The sequence below is a fragment of the Asterias rubens genome, chromosome 11, assembly GCF_902459465.1.
Source record: "Asterias rubens chromosome 11, eAstRub1.3, whole genome shotgun sequence".
Lineage (NCBI taxonomy): Eukaryota > Metazoa > Echinodermata > Asteroidea > Forcipulatida > Asteriidae > Asterias > Asterias rubens.
In genome coordinates, this window is record NC_047072.1 from 12,668,735 (window position 1) to 12,680,704 (window position 11,970).

General features: G+C 42.1%; 1 protein-coding gene across 2 annotated transcripts; it reads left to right on the top strand.

The window, feature by feature from the left end:
- The first annotated feature begins 4,676 nt into the window (after positions 1 to 4,676).
- LOC117296633 (fatty-acid amide hydrolase 2-like) lies at positions 4,677 to 10,067 on the top strand. Of its 2 annotated transcripts, none has more exons than XM_033779655.1 (7): positions 4,677 to 4,858; positions 5,469 to 5,689; positions 6,045 to 6,264; positions 6,763 to 6,972; positions 7,276 to 7,395; positions 8,761 to 9,017; positions 9,167 to 10,067. In XM_033779655.1, the coding sequence occupies exons 2-7, from the start codon at positions 5,513 to 5,515 to the stop codon at positions 9,788 to 9,790; spliced, it is 1,608 nt and encodes a 535-aa protein (XP_033635546.1). In that variant the 5' UTR covers positions 4,677 to 4,858; positions 5,469 to 5,512; the 3' UTR covers positions 9,791 to 10,067. The 2 variants fall into 2 exon arrangements, with proteins under 2 accessions (XP_033635546.1, XP_033635545.1); XM_033779654.1 differs by having other exon boundaries at positions 4,677 to 4,846.
- Positions 10,068 to 11,970: the final 1,903 nt, after the last annotated feature.

Consider the following 11,970-nt stretch of genomic DNA (forward strand, 5'->3'; position numbering starts at 1 on the left):
TAATGCTTCCATTATCGTTGCGCTAAAAAGTATTAATGTAAGTAACTCATTTGCTTCAACAATATTGATCACAGTGTAATAATGATCATTGTTTGATAAATGTTGTAACTACAAAACTCCCCAATATTGATTACATAATATACAAACGCTAGAGACCGGCCTCCAGCCGGCGTGTCCATTCACCTTTAACCTACATTCATTTCACATAGAGATACGCAGTCAAATCATATGGCGGACGTGATACGCCTGAACTGTTTAGGCACCTAAGGAAAGCTAATGTCACTGCACGTTTATCCAATGATATCATTGTATCCAATGGAATCACTGGATCTGAGTAGTAGGTACCTGTCTTTTATCCGTGCGGATAAAGACAGACATATCCTTGCGGATGAAGTCAGGGGCCCAGTCTAGGTCATAGGATGAACTATTCTAAACATTGTCCTTACCGGAAACAGTCCACACAGTAGTAAAATGAGCAGACGTCTCATTCCAATGTTGACTTTGAGTAAAACGAGAATCACTGTTTCGATGTAGAGACACACCGTCAACAGCGTCAGCACTATGGCCAGGATTAACAGCGCCAATGACCAGGACTCAGAACGGAACCCTGCGGAACACACAAGACAACAATAATTATTTTAACTGATCAGGGCTCAATTTCATACAGCTATTTAGCAGAAAATACCGCTTAACAAATTTATTTGCTAAGTAAAAAAATGAGTGGGAGACCAATCGCAACAATGTAAACCCAATGACATGTTATTGGCTGGTAACCTGTTTATTTTAAGCAATACTTATCTGTGCTTAGCAAAATATTGAGTAGTACCAGTCAAATGGTATTTTAGCTGGTATTACATTTTGGGTAAACATAATTGTGTTGTGCTTTTATGCCAAATCAGCTCTTAAAAGATTGCTGTGAAAATGAAGTACGCACGAGCACAAGTAATGGGCCTAATTTGGGGCCTTTTTTGCGCAACAAAATGTTGCGTTCTAGAATAAGGTTAGCAGCCAAACTATTGTCAAGTGTACGATTTGTGCGGGTGTGGTTTTTCAAGGTAAACAAAATCCAGAAGAGCACAACACAAAGCTCCGCGACAAGTTGATACAATCTTGACATACACTTCAAATTGAAATTTTGATATTTTTTTCAAAATAGTGGTGGAGTCTGTCTTGAAAATCGTACTATTATTAAACAGTAGATTCACCTTTGTCCTGAAGTAACCTCGTGGCACTGTCAGATGACAAAAGTGGCTTTCGTATGGATGGTGAAACTACTCATTTCTGATTAGCAGCGCAATTTGAAGCTTAAAGCCGCGCTATGAAATTTTGTCAACGTCGGTATGCCATGGAAAATGGAGCCAGCTAGTGGGGAAGTCGAAGAAGGTACCTGAAAGACGTACCGAACCTAAAGGAGCATTTGCCTAATGTGAAAAACATCAGGTATTGTTTCAACTTTGAGGGCATGTTTTAGCTTGCGCCAAGCGTCACTATCTTGTGTTGTCACTGTATGCGATTCATCGCGCCTCGATTGACGTCACGAACAGCGCCCTCTCGGGTCGGGCTTATTTTCAAATTTGTAAATAACACGGAAACTAATTGTTTCAAACCTTAGTTAATTTTTGATTCATATTGGATAGGCCTACCTGTTCATGTGTACTGTGAGTTTGGATACAAATTACACCGTTTCTTTTTCGGGTCATAACCAACCTTTGGCAACCTTTCACCATATCCCAGCTGTCCTTGTCCCAGTAACCTTGTGGCACTGTCAGATGACAATAGTGGCTTTCGTATGGATGAACGGATACATTGTAAAATGTAACACGTGTTATTATAAGAAACGCAATCAAAAACTCTCTCTCAAACCGTTAACATGAACTTTGAACACATATAATATTACTTTTACCAAATTCCATAGATAGACTCTCTTTTCACTGCTTTATCCAAACAATTTTTCACACAAACTTGTACATGAGACGTCTGGCCGTATATTGAGGGAAGCATCCGGGCCGGGCAACCCGGGATTTCCAGCTTCCTTTAAACAAATGGATGAAGGAAACTTCCTTTCCATGCTTCAAACAAGGTTGTTCTTTGGGGAGTAAACTATATATCGCAAGAACAACCTTGTTTGAAGCATGGAAAGGAAGTTTCCTTCATCCATTTGTTTGAAGGAAATTGCAAATTCCCGGGTTGCCCGGCCCGAAAGCTTCGTTCCCTCAATATTATACGGCCATTGAGATGCGGTAGGGCTACGGTCCTAGCTCGAACCGGGGTCCACAGGAGGTGAAAGGCATATGGCGAAACCAATCGAGCCGCAACCTGGCCGCCCGTTATTGTGACGAGGTCCTAAACTTTTCCTTAATTGCTTTAATACAATAAAAATGTCCGACTTCTATAGGTCGAAACTCAACCTAACTTACGTTCAAACATGTCCCCTGCAGTGGGTATGTTGCTGTTGTTCCATTGTGGCGTGCTTGGGTTCGCATCCATGGTTGCTCAGTAGGCTATGTCCGGTGGCTCGGCGACGTTGAATGGTGACTGTTTGCTATGGCCTCTTGGTGGCAATATTAGCAAACAGCTGTCACTGGAGAAAGATTATACACTCGGATCAGTGGGCAGTCAAAGCGTACTTGCATCTGTCTATAATCCCATTGTTTACTCAGACGAGACGAGAACACAATTCCAAAGAACTGAAAGAACTATAGACTTGTGGACAAGTCGTTAAATCGGCCCCACGCGCTGAGATAGTGGTCTCGCGAGATCACTGCTCTCGTGCGAACTGATGGCTCCCCGATTTCGACATGAGGAGTCGAAATCGGAGAGCCATCAGTTCGCGCGAGAGCAGTGATCTCGCGAGACCACTATCTTGAGCGCGTGGGGCCGATTTAACGACTTGTCCAAAAGTCTAAAAGAACTATGGAGGAAGAAATTCTTCCTGCAAAGAACACACCTGGATGGGTGAACATGCCCGGGCAAAAAAAAAAAAACACTATACTTGTGATTGCTGGTATTTTATGTATGTTCTTACATTAATTTCACCACTGTACAAGTGAGTTGCAGGAAATCTATCTTCTAAAAGTCCGAAAAGTGCTCAAAATGTAATTTATTTTACAACGGGCTTTGTAAATTGTGTTTATGTTTTTACCATTGTTAAAGACACTGGACACTAATGGAACTTGCCAAAGACCAGTCTTCTCGCTTGGTGTATCTCAACAGTTTTTGTATGCATAAAATAACAAACCTGTGAAAATTTGAGCTCAATATTGGTCGTCGAAGTTGCGAGATTATAATGAAAGAAACACCCTTGTCACAAGTTGTGTGCGTTTAGATGGTTGATTTCGAGACATCAAATTCTAAACTTGAGGTCTCGAAATCAAATTCGTGGAAAATTACTTCTTTCTCGAAAACTATGTCACTTCCGAGGGAGCCGTCTCTCACAATGTTTTATTCCATCAACCTCTCCCCATTACTCGTCACCAAGTTAGGTTTTATGCTAATAATTATTTTGAGTAATTACCATTATAGTGTCCACTGCCTTAAAGTGACCATTTCAGCTCCCGCTGCGGTCATTATGTAAGTTTTTGTTATGTATAAATGAAACCAAGCAGAAATTGAGACCGTGAAAACAAAACCAAAGATCGTGTACGCACCAAAACGAATAACATACATAAGGCCTATGATCAAACACCGTTTCAAAGTGTCACTTAAAAAACAATATCAACCGCCATGTTAAAATTCTTGAAAAAAAAAAATTACTCGCAAGCGCCACAAATTTGCGCCGTGTTTATTGTTTACTTCATGCTAGAGTAGGCTACACGTTCATAAATTTCAAAATAAAACAGAGCACCACGTGCACGGATTCAACATGGCGCACAGTACAATGAAAGGGTATAAAATAAATCATACATAATAACAAATGAATGTAAGCCTACTTTTTTTTATAGATAGTTTATTGTAAGGATAATCACAAACATAGACCTATAAATACATGCATAAAAATTTGCTTTTATATACATCAGTGCTTGATGTTGAAGCAAAGAATTCCACCGTTACGGTTTGACATCAATAATTGACCCCCAAAAATTGTTCAATGCAGCTCTTGTCACGGTGGATTTTCCTTGTTTGTTGTATCTCTTGATGAAGTGGTGCACTTTATTAACCACTCACATTGTTTAGTATAATTTTGTTGAAAAAACTGCCATCCGCAAATAAATTGTGGATCTATGTTCAACGTTTTAGCATTTAATGAAAGCCGCACGTAGTATAGCACCACCCGTAGGATCAAAATAATTGAGAAGGATGGGGCAAGCGGGGGGGGGGGGGGGGGGCAAGGATTCCCGGGCAGGGGTTTGATTTTAGTTTCTTTGTCCGCAACCAGCCTATCATAATATTATTATTGGGAAGAAAACAAATCGGTGTAGCCTAGTCCTATTACTTTCTGGTGTTATTAGCAAACATTTAAAACGACTGCAAGCCAACAAAAACAATGAGAATAAAAATGAAGTGTTTTTGCAGCCTGCCGTAACGGAAGCACGCCCTCATGCGGCATGGAAATTGTGTTAACGTTTCACACCGAACTGTGGATCAAAAGCCAAATCATAGATCTATGAGACGAAGTATGGTTGGGCCGTTCATAACTACAGTCAGTCAATTCCAACAGTCAGCAGGCCATTCCAGCTATAGTTGGGTCAATCCCAACTATAGTTGGGCTAGTTATATTTGGGAGGAACATTTCTATACAGCTGATCCATGTTTACACTCTTAACCGGGCTGGCTTGGTGTCAAATTCAACACTGTGATCAAGTTCACGTGTAAAGTGTCCGATTTACTCGACGTTTCATTTCCAAAGGTACATTTCAAGGTATTAAAGTTGACATTCTTTGACAGCAAGTCATGTAATTAATATATGAATAACGAAGTTTATGTATGAAATTGCGTTCATTAAATTAACAAATAAAAGGCACTGCAATTCAAATGCAACGTCAACGGGGTGAATGGCATCAACAACAATGGCAATGCTACATTCTACAACATGAATTATCATGTAAGAAGCAAGTTGTGTACATTATGCATGAGTGTAAAACTGACTGGGTCACTCAATCATTGAGTCATAGTGGTTATTTTTAACCATGGATGTAGTCTAAACTATCCACTCCAGGTAGAGTGACTGAACTCTTTTCAAAACCACAGCTTCGGCTTTGGCTCAGCAGGCTAGCTTGGCCCACGGTTGTTTTGACAATATTGCACATGCTTTGCATTAAAGCGTTCAGGGCTTCAGATGAGAGGACGGAGGCCGAAGCTGAATCCAAAGCCTAAGCCGTGCTTTTGAAAAGGGCCTAAGTTAGTTAAGTAAATAAAAGTTTACTGTCTGAGTGTCTGATAAATCAATGAGGCAAACACTGTAGGTAGCCTCTTTACATTATTTTGAAGAATTAAAGTATTGTGACTTTTTTCTACTCGGCCCTCTACAGTTTTCGGACTTTTTGCTACAACATATTTTGGCTGGTTCCAAGCAATGATGCGAGTCAAGATGGTCCTCCAATCGTTGCTAAACTACTTTGTAAACTTCGTGTTTGGTTTTATGTCCCTCATCATCAACGGCGACCGTCCACCGGCTAGAATACCACCGGTTAAAAACCCCATCATCTTTGAGAGTGCGTCTAGTCTTGCCAGGAAGATCCGTTCACGTCAAGTAAGGCAAAATAAAAATGAAGATTAAGTGTTTAAAAAACAAAGAAAAACATCGGAAAATGTGTTTTGAAAAGCAAGCAAGTTTCAGTTTCAGGTAGAATCCATTTCTTTCCTTATCAATTACTAGATATTATTTTTGGCATTGCATGTGGGTTGGGATTCAGTTCCTATCAGGGCCCATTTTCATAGACCAGCATCGAAATAACCCAACGCACCTGGGTACAGCAGTTGTCATGGTGCCGTGTGCTTTTGCCGTGATGCCCATCTTTGCAAAGTTCCAATACAAACTGGAGTTTTCCTCATGCTGTTCCCCTCTAAGTGTCAAATTCAATGCCTGTTTATATATTTTTTTCCAGCTGAAATGTCAAGTTGTCGTTGAAGCTTACATCCAAAGAATCAAGGAAGTCAATGACCTTCTGAATGCTGTGGTGTCGTATCGTTTCAATGAGGCTCTAGACGAGGCCGAACACATTGATGAGATGTTGGACAGTGGGGATGTTCCTGCTCGCTACTCAGAGAAGAACGCCCCCTTCTTGGGAGTACCCCTGACTGTCAAGGAGGCATTCTCTGTTATCGGTTAGTATCATTTTGCCAAGCAGGTAGTCGCGACTAGTTGTTAGTAGTGGCAGCACGATCAACCAAGTAGTTTAAAAACGGTAGTCGCGACTTGACTAAGTATTCAATAATTGCGACTGCGACACTAGTCACACTAGTCGCCCTGGCTTAAGGCTCGGTCCCACTGCAGCGATAACGAGAATGATAACGATAACAACGCAAAGAAAACGCATTCCATTGGTTGAATGAGCGTGTGCATATTCTGCGTGGAGCAATTCAACCAATAGAATGCGTACTCTGCGTCGTGATCGTTATCGTTTTCGTTATCGCTGCAGTGAGACTCGGCCTTTACTCTAAACCACTCTGCCATAACACCCTATGATCCACCCATGCCACCTTTCAGTAGTTTGGATGATTCAGGAGGGTCTGTAGCTAAATACACAAAGACCTTAGAGTTAGCCTGCAATCAGAAATTGTATGAATGAAAATCCGTCTCTGTTATTTTTATCATGAGTGTAGATCAGCCGAACACCAGCGGCCTTGTGAACCGTAAAGGTCTTTTGTCGGATCGTGATGCTCCAATAGTGGCCAATCTACGCCGTGCTGGATGCGTCATTCTGGGCGTAACCAATGTCAGCGAGCTTTGCATGTGGTATGAGTCGGCAAACTTTGTGTACGGCCGGACAAACAATCCGTACGATGTCAGGAGGATTGTGGGAGGAAGCTCAGGTGTGTTTTCATTTCACTTGATTTCATTCACCAATACTGTACTGGTTCTGAAAGCCAAGTACTCTCTGAAAAGCAAATCTAAAGCACAGGTATGGATTTCACAAAGAGTTAAGACTAGTCTTATCTCGAGTTGGGTGGAGCTACTCGTCATAACTTACATGTAGGACAAGCCCTATATTTTTAATACCTCCTAGGACTAGTCCTAAGTTAGGACTTGTCCGAAGTTCTTTGTGAAATCGACCCCTGGACACGTTTGGTAATGTTGTTCTTCTGAGATTGATTGGTTTTATGTTTTACTTGCAGGAGGAGAAGGATGCATTCTGGGAGGAGCAGGGTCAGTGATTGGTGTCGGGTCAGACATAGGGGGCAGTATTCGCATGCCCGCTTTCTTCAACGGTGTGTTTGGCCATAAGCCAAGTCCAGGTACTGTTTAAATGGTTCCATAGACCCTTTTACAACCATGGCTTCAATTCAACATTTATTTCTGAATTCCTCAATAAATATAAATACAACGTAAACAAAGTGATACAAGAATTTTAGGAATTGGGGAACAGTCAAGTATTAAGCACAGCTTGTGTTAGGGAGTGACCATACAAAAACAAACACAATAGAGTTCATACAGACAGAGCAGACAAAGCACAAAGCAAATGACCAACAAAGACTTGGAATAACAAAACACACATCATTCCATTGGTTTGGTCCTACAGTAGGTACGGGTGTGTCGGCATAATCCGAGTCCCACTGAATTCCGCCAGCGCACCCCATACATAACACAAAGCATGCACATAATACGTGTACATGTACTGTACCAACTGTACGGTATACATTACATTGTACATGTATGTGAGTACTTGTCGTTTGAACAACGCTTACGAGGTTGACAGACACGACTGTACTCACAACTTCGCTATACTGTTCTCGCTGTACAATGTACTGTACATACAAAGTGCATACAATGTATACGTTGTTCGTGTATACGTTGTTCGTGTATGCGCTGCGTGCAGTGTTGCCGAATCGTGCCGCACCGGGCCGGGGCACACTACGCCAACAGCCTTGAATCAAGGCTACTGCCACACCAGCTTAGGTTCCATCCATCTGCTGGAAACATTGCACGAATAGTGCACAAGGGGTCACCTTTAACATTAGCCCGGCGTACATCGTCTTGTAAAAACTGTCGGGGGGCTAGTACACACTGCATCTCAGCAAGCCCTGTGGGCTACTTAAAGCTGTTAAACATACTTAACTCACGGCTCACCATTAAACGCAGGGTATGGTGTACTTTTGGTAACTACTCCAAAGGTTAATTATGACCATGACAGTTTAATTTGTAAAGAGCGTTGGAGGGGAGAGAGCTATGTAGTGAAAATACCCCCTTTCATATTGTTTGGTGCTCAGCTTCCTAAAGGGTATATCACCAGATCACAGCTTAAAAAAAAAAAAAAGCCCACCGTGGCCAGTAAAGCTGCTTTTTCTAAAGGGTATTTCAGGGTATAAGACATTGTTACATGCATTGTTTTAACAAAACGTGTTTAACATTTTGGGCTACTCAAACTTCCTACTGGAAAGTGAAACGCACAGCTTAGTAGCCCGGTGGGCTGCCTTTTTAACAATCCCAAGTGTAATGCCAGGGCACTGTTTCCATTATAACTGACAGAGCCAACATGGAGATCAGAGCTGTAATTTGTAAAACGGAAAACCCAAAGTGTGGTAGGAATATCAATATCTCTTCCCCACCTTTGGAATGCATAGATGAGAATAATAAATTTGAATATTCATGATCGTATCTAGGTGTGGTCCTGAACTCCGGACAGTTCCCCACAGCAGGCAAGGAGCGAGACAGCATGCTGGGTACAGGACCCATGTGTCGCTTTGCCATTGACCTCGAGCCGATGCTACGTATTATGGCGGGTAACTACGGCCTATCGAAACTCAAACTGGACAATCCTGTTGACCTGAGAAACCTGAGATATTTCAGCATAGGGGATGACGTTCGGCTTAACTTGGTCTCGGCTCTGGATCCAGAGCTCAAGAAAGCTCAAGAACAGGTAATTTTTGTTTACTACTGTTTGATAAATTTGTATAGTTCAGGGTTTTTTTTCATCGACTTATCACATCCCTGATAGTCTTGAAGTAGGCTGATTTAAGTGATCTAGGACACTGCCAGTTAAAAATACCCTCCCTAATTTACGACTAGGTCCGGACATACTTGGAGACGTCCCTTGGGGTCACCGTCCAGCGTATCCAGCTTCACCGGTTGAAGTACTCCCTCGACATGTGGTTCAGCTTGATGTCCAACATTGACAACGAGTCCTTCGTCCATCTCATGGGTAACAACGGACCTAAAGTCTACCCCTTCTTGGAAGGCGTGAAGCGAGCGTTTGGGTTGTCCACTCACACCTTGCCGGCGATCATGCTCGGCATGATCGAAGGACTGGATAAACTCATGCCGGAACGAACCAAACGCCTCTTGGAGAAGCTCCAGAGATTCAGGGAGGAGATCGAAAACATCCTCGGGGAGGACGGGGTACTCATCTGTCCCTCTCACCCCAAGCTTGCACCCTTCCACAACGCCCCCTTCCTGTACCCGTTTAACTTCGCCTATACTGCTACCTTTAACATACTGAGCTTACCCGCCACGCAGGTACCGCTGGGCTTGAGCGCCCAGGGGCTCCCACTGGGTATACAGGTTGCTGCTAATAAGTACAATGACCATTTGACGTTGGCGGTCGCTAGAGAGTTAGAGAAGGGGTTCGGTGGGTGGACGGCTCCAGTGGGAATGGGTCTGCACCATGAGACTATAGAGCAAAGCAGGGCTTAAAAAACACCCAGTCCTCTAGAAATCAAACTAGAAGGGATTGGTCTTCAGACTGACTGGTGTTCACAGTTTCAGCTCATCAAGTAAGATTGCGCAAAAGCAGTGGTTGTCATGCATGTTATGTTTCACCAATAGGATTATAACCCTCCTACTATTTGACCATTCAATATCAACCACAGCGGTTATGAATAGATAAACTATGTCAAGTTGCAATATGATATCATGTGGCGAATGCATCTACACAGTGCACAGTCAACCCTTCTACTGTCTGACCATTCAATATCATCCACTGTGGTTTGAATAATAGATAAACTATGCCAGCCTGCATGCCTCTACACAGTACACAGTCAACCCTCCTACTGTCTGACCATTCAGTATCATCCACTGTGGTTTTGAATAATAGATAAACTATGCCAGCCTGCATGATACCATGTAGTGAATGCGTCTACACAGTACACAGTCAACCCTCCTACTGTCTGACCATTCAATAGTATGTGGGTTAATTCACTAAACACATAAAGATTCTTTATTCATCTTTCAGGGTGGTCGGTGTTTAAAAATAAATAGACATCCCCCCCCCCACATATTCACATATTCCGCATAGTTCAGGGCAGAGAGTGGACAACTAAGCACATGTTGTATGCCTACTGTTTACCAATTATACGCTTCCTTTAAACTGATTGAGGGCACTGTAGTGAGCTTGTGACGCCGTGTATGTATTATCAGCGCCATATCAGCTCTTTGTGCAGCTGTAATGTATATGTAAATTGCCCAAGTTTCAAAAAATTGTCGTGACTGAATTTGTGAAGGATAATTTTACAAATTATGTATTAGATAATTCCATGCTGATAAACGTGCAGTGACGTAAGCTTTCAATAGCGAGGTTTAGCTACACGTTACGCAAGCAAAACATGAACATGAACGTCAACAAATGGTGTTGCCACTTTGGGCTTATTGCATGCTCACGTATAACGTTTGCGCACATGACAAATGCTAAAAACGTCTATGCTAAAAACGTGAGATTTTACCAACACAATTTTCTGATGTTCTCGTTCACGCGTAACGTGCAGCCTAACCTCCCTAATATCTGTGTTTTGATTGGTCTAAAGTGATGTGGGTCCAGCTGCCAAACATCACCTTGGACCAATCAAAACACAGATATGCAAAGCTAAAAATACCAATACCAATCTGTAAAACCAATACCTATAACTATAATTGCTTCTCTCCACCCAGGGGTAAATGGGTACCTGTGAGTGCAGAGATGGTTCTTGTGAATGGTTTAGCCGAGTAGCGCATATATTGCGCACAGGCTGTATACTCCCCAGGGAGCTGAGATGGTTTAAGGAATGATTTAAGGCCCAGTGACCAGGGGTATCGGTTATAATGTCAAAAGCGCTTTAAAACACATGTCGGGCGTGAAAAGCGCTATATAAAAACGGTCTATTATTATTATTACTTGTGAAAAGCGCTATATAAAAACCGTCTATCATTATTATTACTCGTCTTTATCCCTGTGTATGACAGGGGACCAGTCTAATGAACAGTTAATACTCAGGGTGATTTGAGCCATCTGTTGGTAGAGCAGAGCAAGTGTTATACCCAGGTTTTTTTTAAGAAGAAATTGAAGAGGGGCAATTTTTAAAATTTCACTCAGTTTGTGTAAGTTATTTTATGTATTTTTCGTATGCTTTGAACAAAAACTCAGTACTAATCGTCACATTGTTTTAGTGTGACCTTATAGGGAACAAACAGTAACTGTGCATTTTGTTATTTAAACTTGTGAAAATTAGGCTGCATGAATGATGGGTTATACTTGTGGGGTGTAGTGGCCGAGCAGTTAAGAGCGCCGGATTCAGGCTCTGGTGTTTGATCAGTGTGGGTTCGAATCCGAGTCGTGACATTGTGTCCATGAGCAAGACACTTAACCGTAAGCTTCTCTCCACCCATGGGTAAATGGCTACCTGTGAGGGCAGAGATGGTTCATGTGATTTATTTAGCAGAGTAGCGCATTTGTCGCACAATGCTGTATTCTCCACAAGGAGCTGAGATGGTTTACGGAATGATTTAAGGCCCAGTGACCAGGGGTAATATTAATGTGAAGTGCTATGGGACGCCCTTCGGGCGTTAGAAACGCTTTACAAACAGTTATATATAATTAACAATTATAATTATTATTATTAAAC